The sequence below is a fragment of the Sinocyclocheilus grahami genome, unplaced genomic scaffold, assembly GCF_001515645.1.
Source record: "Sinocyclocheilus grahami isolate Dianchi unplaced genomic scaffold, SAMN03320097.WGS_v1.1 scaffold32.1, whole genome shotgun sequence".
Taxonomy (NCBI): domain Eukaryota; kingdom Metazoa; phylum Chordata; class Actinopteri; order Cypriniformes; family Cyprinidae; genus Sinocyclocheilus; species Sinocyclocheilus grahami.
The window spans coordinates 972,382-989,858 of NW_015505211.1; the positions used below are offsets into that span (position 1 = coordinate 972,382).

Below are 17,477 nucleotides of genomic sequence, written 5' to 3' on the forward strand. Positions count from 1 at the left end.
ATAATAATAATTAATAATTATATTGATCATTATTATATTATTATTATTATGTCTTATGATTTTTTGTTATACTAATATTTAATAATTATACTTATAGTAATATACTGTATATATATATATATATAGACATATAGATATAGGGGTGTGTGTGTGTGTGTAAAATGGATAATTTTAATATAAACCTATAATTATAATGAATAATAATTATATAATTGACAATATGTAAATGTTAACAAGTCACTTTCAAATGGACAAATAAATAGATATTTAGAAATTGTTTAGATCATGTTTATATATTTTTTTTACTTTATTTCTGTTAGCAAACACTGATTGTTATAGTTTTAGGAAACAATAGCAACACTGTAAAAAGTCATCTGAGTTTAAACTCAAAAAAGTTAATTGGAAGTGTATTTATCTACACAGGAAAAGCAGTTGAACTTTACCTTGGTGATGATGTCCTTGAACTGTCCCTCTTTCCAGGCATCTGTGGGATGGCTCATCATGGTGATGATGGCGTTGTCATATTCTTCATACTTGTCATAGAGGAAAACAAGCTCTCCCCACAGGTGAGCCTGCTCTGCAGCCCTCAGGACCTGAAAGAGAAAGAAAAAGAAAAGAACTTAAGAAGCGAAGGAGACAGACTTTGTAACATCTGTGCATTGCAGATGATGATACTAAGATCGTCCCTTAGGAGAATATCAGATTACATGTTGAATTAAATTATAGCTGGAGGGGGATGATGAAATCAATGAACTCCTGCTGTTAAACAGAACTGAGCAAAGGACACTTAAAAAAAAGAGGAGTGTTACAAACCATCATCTGAAATAACAATCATCTTTAGTAGTGCTGTGTACCTTTGGGATGTTGACTCTGGACCAGAAGAGTTCCAGGTGTTCCCTCATCTTCTGTGGTTTGAATTTAGAGTAGAGGATGGCCAGCTCTGTGAACATGCCCATGTGAGCACGCTCCAACCCTAACGCCGCCTCCAGCATGGTGATCAGCTCCTCAAAATAGCCACGGTCCTATAGAGAGCATTTTATAACATTATAATTCAATTTCATTTTTATCTGTTGGTTGCAGAATTTTCTTGGAGGATCACAACTTGCCTGGTAATAGTTGATGAGCTCTTCTAGTTCATCGGCATGAACCACAATGTGAAGGCCACACATCTGAGCCAATCTGAACTCCTTTCCATCCACACAAGCAAAGCACACCTCCTTCCATGTGCGAGTGCTGTTAGCCTTGCGGGCACCGTCCACGGCGGCTTGATACTCGCCCAAGTGGACCAGGGTAGAAGCCAAGCGGCCGAAGTTGGAGACATTATTGTACAGAAGTTTGGCAGCCTCGTACATCTTCTCGTCATAGCAGCGATCTCCAACCTGTGGCCAATAATAAAGCAGTGTTATATAATATATTTGTTCTTCTTATATACTAAAGTACTCTTAATAACCAGTGTTGCTACTGTTAAGTAAAACTAAAACTATTAGAATATGTTTTTGATAATTAAAAATAAAGCTAAAATAAAATAAAATACAATATAAATATTACAATAATTGTTTTTTAATTTGAATAAAAATGAGAAATGCTGCCATGGCAACTGAAAAAATTTAGGTTGATGTACTAAAATGACTGAATCATTCATTTTGATGATTTATATATATATATATATATATGAATGAAGAGTTTGGTTCCAAAACATGATAAACGCCATTTAAAAAAAAAAAAAGTGAGTTTCCGCCAAAAACGGTATTGTATCTGGTCGGCATTGAAAAGTACATTTTTAATTTTACGCAAAATGCGATATCCGGCGAGTTATTCTGTCATGTTTTATCCCTTTTTTTCCAAACTGTGACAAACGCCAGTCTCCCTTCTCTGCAGAATGCGATATATCCGCTCAACCAATCACAGCGCACCATTCCACGCACTCTAGACAGTAATGGCAATGCTTTGAATACACCCGGCATCCTAGTTTTCCTCATCTACTTTGTACTTTGTGATCAACAAACAAACTTAGGGCTGCACGATAAATCACATGTGATTGTCATGCGCATCTCGTCAGTAAAGCCGGTTCTGTGATTAATAGTAAATCTCCATCACGTGCTTTAAGATGGATACACAGAGCCGTAGATCACTGCTATATCGAGTTCATAATCGCAGATGAGTCGCATTCGATTATGAACGTGATATTACGTAGCTTGTCAGTGTAAGTGTTTTTATTAATGCCATTAATGTTTTTGTTAATACGGTGTATAGCACTAGTCAACTAAATGAATGTAACATGGCAAAGATGAATGCACTTTTGGAAGTTGAATGTAAGGGAAATGTCATTTTGGAATTTCTGTGGTCTAATGTGATATTGTTGTTCATGTTCTTGTTCATGATGAAATTTTCTTTTATTGCTGTAATTAATTAATTACAGCGATGACTGATTTAATGTATTTTTAGTCCAGTGCCTGTATATAAGATTAGTATTGACCAAGTTCAGAGGCTGTCATATGTGGATTAACCATTTTGTGTATTTTCAATATGAAAAATAACTTTTACAGTGCACAGCATAAATGAGTACACCCCCTCTGAAACTTAAATTCAGCAATTACTCTTTGCTTAGAATGTTTTTTAGAGAAATAATATTCCAGCAAGTCTGCTTGATCAGTTACCAAAGAAGAATGTTAAAATTATTCATGAAAATACCATTTTCTTATCAAAGTGATGAAATGTTGTGTTGCAAAAATGAGTACACCCTCCCGAAAGTTACTAAATTAAAAAAATGATTAAAAAAAACCAAATCTGGTGTAAGGTTAAGGCAAGTGTGTTGAACCAAAACTGTTAAAGGTAATTTCTTAATAATTAAGTGTTTTATGACCCACTGAATCATACTCAGACTTAATGCTGACAACAATGAAACCACTTGAGAGAGAACTGTCAGAAAAAAAATGATTAAAAAAACCCAAATCTGGTGTAAGGTTAAGGCAAGTGTGTTGAACCAAAACTGTTAAAGGTAAGTAATTTCTTAATAATTAAGTGTTTTATGACCCACTGAATCATACTCAGACTTAATGCTGACAACAATGAAACCACTTGAGAGAGAACTGTCAGGAGATTTATTTCTTAGCATAATAGAAGACAATGGTACAAGAGGAATACCAAATTATTGTTTTAAGTGTGAAAATATAGCCAAAGTAACAGAAATTGAAAAACAATGGACTTGTGAAAAAGCCCCTGAAATAATCAGGTTTTCACTTTAAGCTTTCATTTAGTAATGAGTGAGTTTTTGCTAGAAAAAGAGCAGGAGAAACACTGTGAACGTGTCTCAGAGTCGGCAAAAGCTGTAAAAAGAGTGACACTTTATCTTACAGAGTAAGATGCAGCATGCAGAAGTGACATGCATGGTTCATCCACACCAGAACTACCGACTGTAGCCAAAGCACAAACAAAGCTTTTTCCAAGGCCCACATTTACAAAATATAGACTTCTGGGAATCCATACTCTGGTCTCATGAGACCAATTCAATCATTTCGGATCTAACAGCATCCAAAATATTCTGGTGTTGCTAGAGGAGGAGTACAGAGAGAAGTGCCTGGTTCCCACAGTGGCATTCAGTGGTAGTAAAGCTCTTCTATAGGTATGTATGAGTGCTGAAGGTGTGAGGGAGTTGTACTTCCTGTACATCAATGCTGTCATGAATTCACACACCACTATGTGATGTAATACAAAAACTTGAAACTGAAGATGCTACCCTCTTCTCATTCCCTGAATTGTTGGGCATTTTTTTAACATGACAACAAAGATATTCATTCTCCTGAGTTGAAAATCCTATCTTAACACTCTTGAGCTGCTGTGAGAGATTCTGTAGAGACGAGCTGAGCAACACTCCCCATTAAAGACCAGGGCATTTGGTTGAATTAAATCTAGGTTGTACTCAGTTCTGCAATCCTTCATTTAAACAAAAATTGGCTAAGTTTTTTATTTTACAGATATTAATGGCATGTATTTCTCTGTTTTTATTAAGAATATGTTTAATACATTTCAATTTTGCCATCTTTCTATGAATTATATTAGTGATCATTAAGAAAATACATATTGTATATTTAATCAGAGGGGGTGTACTCATTTATGCTGTGCACTGTATATTGATTCAATGGATTTATTGCATTTGGGAAAAAAAAACATGTCATGGATTTATTGCATTTTGGGAAAAAATTATAACATTTTATAATAAATGTTTGAAAATCAAAATCTGGATTTGAATTTTTAATGTTATTATAACCTAAAGATGCTATGTGAATGTTTGAAACAGAAAATAGTGTTTTTCATCTTGACACTTTCTTGGTAAAGAAAACACATTTTTACTCAAATTAATCAAAACGGATTTATAGCGTTTTGGAACCAAACTCTTCATATATACATACACACAGAGTAATAAAAATGACAAAAGCACAAAAAATTACTAAGGAATTCATAAAAAGTAATTGTGCATTACCTGCTGGATGTGTGCATTATTTGGTCCATTTATAAACTCCTCCAGTTCAGCAAGACGATTGGTTTTGGCCAGTGCGAAGATCAGCTCTGTCTCCACGTATGACTCTCTGGCCTTCTTTCTGGCCATCTGCAGAAACTTCACCAAGTCCTCCCAGTTACCTGAGACAGGAAATATAGTTGTGAATACAGAATCAGAAAAAAAATTTCCTTAAATATATTAAATTAATCTATTTAGTACTAGAAGAGAAGAGGACGTACCACTCTGGGAAGAAACCTCAACCACCTCCATGTAAGCCGAGGGGTCATCAGCCTTGATGTAGGAGTCAATGGACTCTTTGACGAGACCCTTTTGCAGCTGAGCCTTAGCCAGCTGACTCCACACTGCAGGTTCATTACAGCGCTCTGCAAACTCATACGCCCGGTCCAGATTACTGATGTGCTCAATCAGAACCTGAGGAGGCCAGGAAACATCAGCTCTTTCCTTGTCTGCTATTCAATAAATCACTTCAGGAAGCCTTAACTTGAAAGTGAAGGATACTGAAAGTGTGGCTCAACTATATACCTGCACTGCAGAGGTGTTGACATCAAACTTCCTGAAGATAGCAAAGGCCTCCTCGAACAGCTCGCTGCTGATGGCGATGTTGGCAATGTCTGGGGCATCGTAATTGTCCAGGCGGTTGATGTATTCCATGACGCGGGTGCGGTCTGCTTTGATGGCTGTTAGGATGAGCAGGTTCTGCAGGTTTCTAGGAACAGGACGAAGATTGGACTTAGATTAAACTTTATTAAATTGCATTAAAAGGTTGCACAGGACTGTTCGGGCCAGGAATTTTATGTCTGTAAAAGTCAGAAAACACACAAAAATGGCCTGTTCCAAATGTTCATAGGTTGGAATATTTTTGGGCTTATGCACCTGTGTTCACTAAACACTGAGCTGTCCAGGACGATCTTTTCCAGGAGCTCAATGAGTTCATTGGGCAGGTCAGCAGTCATGAAGGCCTTCACTGTGACCGACACCTCCTCTGGGTCCTGAGTCTCTGACAGGGCTGTCTGCACCACCTAAAGACACAAAAAACAACTTGATATTCAAAAACCATACAGGAAGGTCAAAAGAGAATCAGAGATTTTAAGACATATATTACTTATAGCTTGAGTTTAAAATGTTTACAATATTTATTTTAAAATGTAATTTATTCCTGCAATGGCAAAGCTGAATTTTTAAAAAAGTTGTCTTCAGTGTCGCATGTTCCTTCAGAAATCATTCTAATATTCTGGTTTGGTGCTCCAAGAAACATTATTATTATCAATGTTGAAAACAGTTGTGCTGCTTAATATTTTTGTTGAAACCATGATACATTTTTTTTTCAGGATGCTTTGATGAATAGAAAGTTCAAAAGCACAAATTATTTGAAATATAAATCTTTTGTAAAATTATAAATGTCTTTACTGTCTCTTTTGATGAATTAATGCATCATTGTTGAATAAAAGTACTAATTTCTTCAAAAAAAAAAAAAATCTTCCTGACCATAAACTATAAACAATAGTCTGTTACAAAGCCTAGTGAGACTATAGGGAGAATTTTAAGGGATCACAGGAATACTTTCCAAAGTAAAGACTGTTTAAAACAGAAGGTAGAATAATTATGCTCAGATATTCATCAGATTAGGGATCCCAGAATGTACTGCAACAAGCTCACCTCAGATTCTTGAATGGCAATTATAAATTCAATGCATACATCTATTCATCTATTCAGTAACATTCATCTATTTAAAATAGACTATTTCACCCTATATTAATGTGAAATTAATTAAAAATAACAATCATGCACTTTCAATTCCTGTATGATCCATGTTTACATATCGTGAGAGATGACTGTAACACCCATATATATGTGTACCTGGTCAATAAGGGGCCTCCTGTAGGGGTTGGTCTCCAAAAGCACTGGTCGGTGAGTTTAGCTTCCTGTCAGTCAGACGACGAAGAAATTAGAAGATAATGTCAGATGTCAGACATACAGAAAGCATGTTCAGTAATACAGTCAAATCTGCAAAAGACTCCAGGCGATTTTTAATGTGACTTCTAAAATTAATTTTAACGCAAAACATTGCATTAATTATTCAGTATAAGACTTAATTTTACATAATTTCAAAACTGGAAGACAAAACTTAAAAAGATTTAAGTTTGTGAAACAGATCTCACTGTATTTGTTAAAAATAAATACAATAACTAAATCACTGAAAATTATTAGTTCTACAAAAATCTACTAAGTAGTTCATCATTTAAAAAAGTAAATATTAAAGCAATAAAAAACTATTTCTATAAAAGCTGCAGAGTAAATGGTAATTAAAAAAGGAAATATTACAGCAATACAAACTAGTTCTACAAAAGCCTACCAAGTAATTTATATTTTAAAAAATAAATATCAAAGCAATAAAAAAACAAGTTCTATAAACACTTACCAAATAATTCACAATTTAAAGATAATAAAAAATACAATTTTAAAATAATAAGAAAAAAAATCAAACATGACAAATTGAGAATGTTATAAACAGGATTCGAAGATAACGGAGTAGTCCACAAAATATGTTTTTTGAAGAATTGTGTAGTTAGTGGTTAAAAGAAGGTCTCTAACTGAAAACAAGGCTTGAATCATGTCAAACTTTGAGGTGACAGTATTGCTCCCCCTGCTGGCTAAAACATTTAACTACTCTTTTGCCACACAGTGCAGTTTACAACACATATAGGATTAATGAACTGGGATTGTACAATTCACTCCACAGGAACGCCACAATTGACCTCCACAACCTTCAACACATTAAGCGTGTCTACAGATATTTACAGAGGCTGAACATTTGCAGTGAAGCCTTGAACAACGCTATATTAAATTTGAGCAAGTCACAAAATCATTCCACAAAACTGGGTTTTCTGGATCCACCCTCTGAAGCTGGCAGAGTCCAACTGTGCAGTCAACTTTATAAGGTCTGACTCTGGTGGAATAGATTCTGAAAAAGAACCGAGGCTTCCATTTCTGCAGAACATGGTCACCACAAATCAACCACAGCCAAACACACATCAACACAGTACCACAAAACCACAAACTCAATCTCAGCCCGGTCACTCGCTACCATTTCAAGTTCAGGCCAAGAGAGGGTTGTTCCCAGCAGTCAATGCTTTTTGAAACCTCCCTGTATGTGCATCGCACACACCAATCCCAGTATTAATCCTTCAAATGACCACTAGGAGAAAAGAAGGGATGACAAAAGAAAAGGGAATAAAGTAAAGTAATCTTGTAGTACTTAGGGTTAATTTACCTGATTCAAGTCCTGAGCATCCCATAAGTACAGGGTAAAGCACAGGAGATAACAACAGCCACCATGAGGATAAAAGAGTGAGATCAACTCCCTAAAACTAGAAAACTACTGGCACATGGCTGCCTGATCTAAATAGGGATCATTTGTTAATAAAAAGAGAATACAAACTGTATTGGATTTCCCCCCAAAGTTCCAAGATATTAAATGTTCCTTTTTATTGTACAGTACGCATGTTTATTCAATGTCATTGACACTAAAACAAATGTACGGAATCAATATAAATCAAGCTCTTTCAATAGCATTTGTAACGATGTTGATTACCACATGAAAATAATTTAAACATCCTTTTTTATCTTGTTTTAAATTTTTTTATATTTTATTAAACTTTTTTGTTTTATTATTATTATTTTCACATCAACAGTAAAACACTTCCATTGGATGTAAACCAGGTCAGGGTTCTGGGGGTTTTAGAAGCAGAGATCTGAAACTGGTATTTTTGTTGAAGCACTTTATTGAATTATTTAGTAAAAACTTTTTTATTTGAGCTGGAGAGTTTTCCAAATCATTCTTTTGACTTAGACTAGACTTTTCAAAGTAGATGAATTTCTGGTTATGCATTTCTGACGTAATTTCTGTGGCCATTTTGTCATCAAACAAAGTTGAAATATTGAATTAACTTAACACACACAAGGTTAGTAAGTGATTTTATGTGTGATTGCAATTAAGCCTTTTTACATTTTAGCATGAGACTATTTTGATGGAATCGTTTATTAACCTTGTCTGTATAATAATGAATAAATAAATAATAATAATAATAATTATAAAAAGATTAAAATACTTAAAATAAAACCAGTAAAGAGGAGTTAAAATTATTTCATGCACTAATCTTAAGATTAATTTGTGATCATTATAAAGGTTTAAATCTTGTGGCTTGTTTTTAAAACGATGCAAATGTAATATTTATTTTAACAGTATTTACTTACTGTTACCACAATTTGTGTTGTATTTTAAACTGTATATATATATATATATATATATATATTTTTTTTTTTTGGTGGTAACTGACATTGACAATTGCCACAGATTGTGTTAATAGAGATAACAGAACTTGCATTAAACCCAGAATATTCCTTTATCAAAATGACAAGGATCAAACAGACATATCCATTAAAAAAATCTGTTACAATTTTATACACTTGCATCTGAAATTGCAAACGGCTTGTATGTAAATGATAAAAGACAGATCAGTAGAAAAGAACAAAACAGGAAATGTAATGTGTTAAGAGTTTTAACAGATGAGAAACTAGAGAATATAATGTGCTTTTTGTGGTCAGCTATGGATCATTTTGAGGGGTTTCACTGACAGAGTCTTGGCAGTACCTTGAGAAAGTTCTTGACATGTTCAGGGTCATAGCAGTTGCTTTCCCGACAGATCCGCTCCACCTCTTTGATTTGGCCCGTCTTGCATGCGGCCTGGATGTATTTGAAATGCACCTCTGAGTCCTGGCTGAAGTTCACAATCGAGCCAAGGAAGTAGAACAGACCTGCATCCAGCACAGAACAATAAATGACGCTTGACTGTTATTAGACAGACGTCTGATCGCAGTTACCATTTGATCTAGACATTTTGTACTTTAATGAGACTTTAATGGGATTTTTTGTCCTTTTAAAATATTTTATGTTCCACAGAGGAAAGTCGAATGGTTTGGGATGACATGAGGGTGAGTGAATGATGACAGGGTGCACAAACCCTTTAAATGACCAATTCAGGCCGCTACATTTGCATGAGCATTGCATTTCCATTAAAATGTTGCTTCTTGTCAAAAGCACTCTTGCTGTCATGTGAAAAGCCTGAGGGATTGTGGGTGGCCGCAGGCCCCGTGCACTGCCTGCTCTGATTGCCAAATCTTTTGTCCTACTTAGCCCAGAACGGAAGGCTACATGCTGCTCCACACGCAGAACAGAGTCATTAAATGGCCAAGATACCAGTCACATTGTGTCTGCACTATGAAAGGCACCCAGCAGAGTGACCACGAGTGTTTACATACAAGTTCAAATATACTCAAGAGTGATTTTCTAGCAGTGTCTGCCAACAGAATTGTTAGGCCTGCCAGATATATCAGATGAAACATGACCAACGTATACTCTAGGTGGGATTCAAATGCAAGAAAAATGTCCAATTAAGTCTTATTGTTTTTGAATGTACTTTATGAACTTTCAGATGTTTGTGATTATTGGATAAGCTTATTGGGTAAGCTAACCAATTTGTTGATCAGTTTGTTAAATCAGTTAAAACAGACTCAAAAAAACAAGACACTTTATTGCATTCAAAATTAGCTAGATGAAACTTCAAAATAAGTTTAAAAAAAATTGGATTTGTTTTTAACCTGCCATGCTGTCTTAAATAACTTCTGCTGTTGACCTTAAAAAAAACAATGGCACAATGGGCAAATACATCCTTTTGAGTGTTCATGCTTTAAAAGGGAATGAAAATGTGAAATTTACATAAATTTTCAGAAAGCGTATTATCTTTTCAAACAGTCTAGCACTTAAAGCAAAGAGCATTAATTACAACGGCTAAAAATACAAAGAAAAATTTTTTTAAAAAGAAAATACATTTAATGAAAACACAAAAGTAGCCTTTTCTTTTCTAAAAAAATAAAGTTTTAATATTTCCTGATATTTCCAGGTTGTTCAAGACCATGGGAGCCCATGTCAAAGTGGTTGAATTTTCCAGTGACACCAGGTTAGTAAATCATGAAGAATCTAGTTCTTACCCTCAAAACTCTTGAAAGACTCGAAAAGCTCAGTTAGGGACTGGGTACTCAGCTGCTCATGATACTTGGAAGCCACCTGGACACAGATCTGAAGGTTCTGCCTGATGTTAGCAGAAAGCATGGCTCTCAGACACTCCAGAGAGTCCTCCACTGACAGAGCGCCAAAGTAGTTCACCAGCCACTGCAGACATTAACGGTGTAAAAAAGCATGAAAAAGAAGGCCAGACTTCAATTCAGTATGATAAATCAAGAACTTGTTGGGTACCTCTGGGTTGAGCAGGTGCGTGTGTACGACAGCTCGTTTGATGTCGTACAGGTCGGTATAGTGCTCTAAAGCTCTCTGCAGAAGCCCTGCCTTCTCACACAGCTGGGCAATGTGAGCACGATCGTAGTTAGTGAACATCTGATTTCCTAGGATGGCATCTGCAACCTGCAAGAGACCGTTTTGCTTGAAAACAGTCTAACACAATGACAATAAGTGTATCTAGATGCGTTTCGGTGTGCATTGTGTACCTGTGGTGCATGCATCAGGTTCATCTCCAGCAGACGGGTCTGCAGTGGACCTTCTGATGGGCGGTTGTTTTTCAGAGCATCTAAAAGGAAGGACGTGCACTGCTGGACCAGGTTATACTCCATAAACACATCAACGATCTGGGAGAAAAACACACTTTTTCAGTGAACGTCTTTCTGAGCTCATTAAATGATTCTTAACAAACAGCCTCTGGGTCACATGGTTTCTCTCTAAATTATTTCAAACTCTGCTCCTTTTATTCCTTTCTTCTCAATCTCCCACTCCCCTTTCATCTCCTCTCCTCCTCTGTTCCTGACCTGTGTGATGTCAGCCAGCGGTTCCTCATCCTGAACGAGCATCTGAGCAAACTGCAGACCCTGATCAGGACTGATCCGCATCACGTTCCTCAGCAGGAAGATCCAGTCTGGAGTGTAGCCCACCTATAAACACCAAATGAAGTATGAGAATGTTTTCAAACTCGTTTTATTGGAGTCCATATGTCTATTTTAATTCATTTCAAATCTTTTTAACCTTAAAATTGACTGATCAGTCATCATACCTTTTTGGCATACAGGACAATCTTGGGGAACTGGCCGGTTTCTGCGAAACACTGAATGACTTTGTTGGGTACGTTGGCCCTCAGGTAGACACTAAGAGCAAGAGTGGGGTCCACAGACTTCACCAAGTCGCCCAACTCCTCGGAGCATTCAAGCTGAAGAGAAACAACAGTAATTCACAATTAAGGTTAAATACAGTATAAGAATGCTGTGTGAATTCAAAAGACATTTGATTCTTAAGAGCCGGTTCTTTTTGACAAAATGATTCACAAAAAACATGTCACCATTCCAGTCTTCAGTGTCACATGATCTTTCAGAAATCATTCTAATATACTGATTTGGTGCTCAAATAACATTTATTATTATTAGTATCATCATCATCAACAAAGATAAAAAGCAGTTGTGTTGGAGCACTGGATACAGTGATTTTTTCAGGATTATTTGATGAATATGAATAGATAGTTCAAAAGCATTTATTTCAAATATAAATCATTTGTAACATTATGAAAGTTTTTTTTACTGTCATTTCTGGTCAATTTAATGCACCTGACACCAAATGTTTTGAATGGTTGTGAAGGAGGGTCCAATTTTAAGGTTGAAATTAATACAAGGAAAACTTTATTTGGCATAGTGCTCTGTGAGTATTTTTTCCGTTCAGAGTATTTCAGGACTGAGCATAGCATCATGGTCCTCAACTCTCTAAATAAATCATGGTTGTGAAACAACAAATCATGTCAGTTCAATCAATAAACCAAGTCGAGAGATGTAACTTGTTGAGACTATGAGAAAGAACATTTTATTTCAGTTTTTTTAAATGCATATTGTAAAAAACAGACTGGAATGAAACCCAAGACTTTCCTCTGTGCTTTAGAAGGAAAAAACCCAAACACCCCTCGCCCCACATAACAAACACATGACATCATATCTAAAGCAAACATCTTAGATAACAGACATACATATTCACACACAAACACAGTCGTTCTCACACAGACCCCTTCTTTGTCTCAAAAATATGGAGGCATTCGTTCTGTTTGTGAAAAAAAAAAACACATGTGAAGAGCACACCCTGTTCCCTGAGCCTCTCGCTCAAATACACACACATGCGTACAGAGGAAGAGGCTCTTGTGGGCGTGAGTGGAGATAACCATCTCCCCTGCGACCTCCTCCACATACCTTGTCCTCCTTCAGCCATTTCTCCAGAAGTTGTTTGCGGCCCTGCTGAAGAACGGGTCTGCACAGCTCCAGAGACTCAAACTTGTTGAGCTGGCCCTGGTCCAGTAGGATCCCAAAATACTGCAGAAGTGGGGATGTCTGGCCGGGCTGGGCCGGGACGCCCTGGAACCGGCGGATGGTGTCAGGAGTGCGCAGGATACCCTGAGATAAACAAGAAGTGAAGATAATTGGAAGTGAAGAGAAGTATTATATAATAATGATAAAATGTTTAATAGTATATAATACAATTATGACAAAAAGTGCCTTATTTCAATTAACTATAATTAATTATTCTATTTAATTTAATTTCTAATATTATGTTATTATTATACATCATATTACAAGAATATTCAGCCCTAATCACCTTTGGAGCATTAGCGGCCACTTTAGCTGCTTCCGAGTAGTTTCCTGCGGCAAAGAGGTTGTTAAACTTGCGGGCAAACAGCTCCTCGGCTCCTGCCAGATTATTTCGGACTGCCATCCGTAAAGCCAGGTCTGGATTCTGCAGCACATTGGTGATGTACTGGATGATGTTCTCCTCCTCAACACACACTGACAACACCTACAAAACAAACACATAAACAATGGAGTGATAAATTTGTGTTTGCAATTAGTAATTTACCTTCAGACCGACGTACAGGAAGGTCAGACAAGGTGAGGCATTTAATCTTTCAGAGCACATTTCTATTACATACAGAGAACCAGATCAAAAAAAAGAAAGGAGAATGCACACAACTCTAACACATGTAAGCTTTTTGAATTGAACATACTGAGAAATGTCCTCACTCTCGGTTGTAAACAAACAGCGTAAGCTCACGTGTGTTCTTGGTCGGAGTGTTCTGGTTCAAACAAGTAGGGATGTGCATAAAATTCCATGTCATCATCTTTCACATTGAAATCATCAGTGATTATAACTTTTACATTGTGAGCTTTAGATGTTGGTACTGCTGGTGAAGGTCTGCACACGAGTCTTCACTCTCCATTGTAAACTAATAGCGTCAGCTGACATGCGAGTATGCGCCCACACATGTGTTATTATGTGACAGGAAGTTTGTGCAACAGACAGTCGTGAGCATGCCCAAATCCCCCAATCAGAGCTTTTCTGTTAATCGAATACGTACTCTACCCGGCTTTTTGCTTTATGCAATCTGGCAACCATTCTCACGCGCGCTCTCTGCGTAGGCACCATGATCTGAAAACACCGACATTCAGTACTGTACAAGTAAGCTGGAGTTGAGCGATCTCCATTTGAGGTATTCTGTTTAATTTAAATGAAAGTGTCATTCAGCCAGTCTGTGTTCTGTCATGGATCTCGACTGTATTGTTTGCAATAGTGGTTGCTGATTGTAACGTTACTGTTACAAACTCGGCTTATTGTGCGGCAATAAGTCTTTTTGCTGTTGTTTTAAAAGAGAAAAATTAATGCAATTTGGAATTATTGGAATTACTATTAGGAATTTCTCTGTTATAATATTTGAGAGTAGGTTTTTGTTACTTTTCATAACGTAGACAGAGCGAGTGTATATCTAAAGTCTTTGGTGTTTAATTAGCCTCTAATTTATATCTTGTTATAAATTTGTACACTAGATGAGGTCAAATAAATAAGTAAAAGTAAATAAGTTTTCACTGACTAAAACGCAATTTTTTAGACTAAAATGCTCAGACATTTACCCCCGGTTTCACAGACAAGGCTTAAGCTAGTCCCAGACTAAAATGCATGTTTGAGCTGTCTCAACTGAAAATATCTTGCTCTGACATATTTTAAAATATGTCAGTGTCATTGTTCTGTGTCAAGATGCACACCAGTAATGTTTTCTTCTAATGCATTTTTGTAAAAGTTGCTTAAATATCTTAATTTAACTAAGGTCTAGTCCTGGCTTCAGCTAAGCCCCGTTTGTGAAACTGGGCCTTAGTCAACTAAAACTGGACTAAAATTAAAACAGGACAAGTTGACTAAATACGATAAAAACTAAAAGTTACATTTGAAACAGGACTAAGACTAAATAAAAAAAATAGCTGACAAAATGAACATTAATGAACTGCCAAGGACAACGGTTTCACCTAAAAAATCTTCTTTACTGTTGTACTGAAGAAAAAAAGTCATCTCTTACTGTTATTTTTTTTTATCATTACTATTATTGTTGTTAATAATTTTTCTATTTGTTAATATAGATACTAATATTACTACTACTAATAATAATAGTAAAATGTTCTCATTGCTCAATGTTTTAAATGTCTTCTTTTCTCAAATTTTTTCAACAGAGATTTAATGTAATTTAGCATCTTCACAGGAAGGAGGAGCAAACAGGAAGTTCCCTTGGTCACTTTTACCTGCATAAAAGCAGCTGGAAAATCCATCACACACACAGCAAAAGTGATCTGTTATATAATATCAATGACCCTTAATGAGAAAACGTAACACCTCATATCAGCTGACCTCCTCACACTGAGGCTAAGGTGTATACTAATGCTCGTCTCTAGTATGCAACACGATCAGATGCAAGAGTGCAGTGAGACGTGAAAGGTGTCCCCTTTCAACCAAGATGTCATTGCTTTGACCAAACATCTTGTATCTTTATTTCCAATAAAACACTGCTACTAATAAGATCTCTAGGAATTAGTGACAAGCCAAGAGGTTGTTTGAGAGATGCTTAAAGTTTGACATTATTATTGTAGATGTTTGGCCAAGAGACACAAGTTGAGGCCGCCAAAAGCCCATCAAAGCACAATGTTCTGCAATATTTCTCTGGAGGTACAGTACATAGTGAAGCATGGAAGGGCTTCTTCAGCTACTAGGTTAAAACATTGACCTCCACAAACCAATAAAACAGATTTATGACGCCTAACTTGTGTGAACACGGATTAGACTAGACAAGTGAGGCCAGTTTATTATAAACAACCAAGATTAAGAAATTTTCCCCCAGTCTGAGACTATTTTAACTGCTTGTGACCAACCAGGTGGACAAGATCGCACTGTCAATTTTTTAAATCTCTGCTATAAGTGCATGTCGTAAGTGTTTGTACACTACTGTGTGTTCTAGATTGGCATCAGCATATCAAAGTCACAGGTGTTATTCTGCACGGATGAATATCACTCTGCGCTTAAACCTGCCCATCCCACCCCCAACAATATGGGTCAGCGTGCCCAGAGATGGAGCGAGACAGAGACACTAAAGAGAGGAGTAAAAATAGAGCAGCTCATTGTGTCTACCAGCTTTCCTCCACAAAGAGGTAGTGAGAGAGAAAGAAAAGGAGAGGGCAAGTGAATCAGAGATTACATTTGTGTGTGCGTGTGTGTGTGTGTGTGTGTGTGTGCGAGAGAGAGATAGACAGACAGAAGCTGCAGTGCTCCACGGGGGAAGAATGCTGCATTGACGTCAATAAAAGCCCAAGGTCTGAGGAGATGATGATAGTAATAATCACTCCTGAGTCACTCCTGATGAGGACCCCAAACAAAACAAACATCTGCACATAGCACATCTCTGTTATCAATTGGAAAATATATCAGTTTCATAAAAAAAAAATAAAAATAAAAACAAAAGAATATATATATATATATATTTATAAAATGTTAAATAATAAATAATTCTATATAATATTTAATATATATTTATTATATTTATAGAATTTCCATTCATTCTCAAATAATAAAATAAAAATAATGCAACCATTCAGATTAAAAAGTGTACAAAAATTATTTCTAAATAATTTGGATATTGCTATTAACCATGACAACAACAACAACTATAATAATACAAATTATTATTGTTAATAATTTAACAGTTTTATCTGTAATGAATTGCTTATGTTATGTATAGGTATTTGTTTATTGTTCAAATGCAGAAACAAATTTTAATTGTATTATTATTATTATTATTATATTACTATAAAAAGATTAACTATTAACAAATAGATACTTTATTAAAAATTAATAAACGGTTAAATTAATTAATATTACTAATTATTAGTAGTGTATTACTAATTATTAGTTATTAATAATAATAATGTGCATCTGCTTTTTGGCACAGTAAATAAACATTGTTAATAATTTTTATCTATTTATTTGTTTATTATGCCAAATTTTATTTTGCCATAATACAGGAACAAAACAGGTATGTGTAATTTATATAGGTTAACATAAAACAATGTGTAGTGGTACTATTACATCAAATCTTTTTTTTTTCCCAGTCCGTATGAGCTGTCTAAGGCCTGAAGTACTAACAGACCAGACATTTAACTTATTGAGAGTTATGTTACAGTAGTATAGTAGGCCTGATTAAAGAAAAAAGGGAGGGCAAAGTGTGATGTCACAGAAGCTGATGATGCATTCTGCCTGCGCACACTGTGATTGGCGGTCAGGTTCTGCCTGTGTTAACATGAAAGGATTTAGGACACCAGTCAATGCCTCCCATGGCAAGATCACATGATAACTGCCACTTTTTTTCCTCTCTCAGTCCGTCTCCCTCTTGCATTCTCCTCAGCTATTTTCAGTGAAGGTCACTGCGCTCACGAGTGCAGACGCAGCTGGTTAGAAACTGACTTTTCATCACACACCAGTGCTGACTGGCGCAGAGGACAGGAAGATGGAGAATGCCAGTACGAGCAGGGGAAACAGATACAGGAAGAGAGA

The 17,477-nt window shown here is 36.0% G+C and overlaps 1 protein-coding gene across 1 annotated transcript in view; it reads right to left on the reverse strand.

Moving 5' to 3' along the window:
* The window catches only part of LOC107578484 (clathrin heavy chain 1-like), a 39,833-nt gene that overhangs the window by 3,734 nt on the left and 18,622 nt on the right, over positions 1–17,477 (reverse strand). The window contains exons 8-24 of the mRNA XM_016264439.1: positions 13,212–13,409; positions 12,809–13,009; positions 11,638–11,790; positions 11,396–11,518; positions 11,081–11,218; positions 10,833–10,997; positions 10,568–10,748; positions 9,171–9,334; positions 7,647–7,715; positions 6,377–6,430; positions 5,393–5,538; positions 5,042–5,225; positions 4,738–4,930; positions 4,481–4,638; positions 1,107–1,379; positions 855–1,022; positions 444–593 (exon numbers count right to left, since the gene is read on the reverse strand). Of these exons, the coding sequence (XP_016119925.1) occupies positions 444–593; positions 855–1,022; positions 1,107–1,379; positions 4,481–4,638; positions 4,738–4,930; positions 5,042–5,225; positions 5,393–5,538; positions 6,377–6,430; positions 7,647–7,715; positions 9,171–9,334; positions 10,568–10,748; positions 10,833–10,997; positions 11,081–11,218; positions 11,396–11,518; positions 11,638–11,790; positions 12,809–13,009; positions 13,212–13,409 (2,718 nt within the window). The remainder of the gene's footprint in view (positions 1–443; positions 594–854; positions 1,023–1,106; positions 1,380–4,480; positions 4,639–4,737; positions 4,931–5,041; positions 5,226–5,392; positions 5,539–6,376; positions 6,431–7,646; positions 7,716–9,170; positions 9,335–10,567; positions 10,749–10,832; positions 10,998–11,080; positions 11,219–11,395; positions 11,519–11,637; positions 11,791–12,808; positions 13,010–13,211; positions 13,410–17,477) is intronic.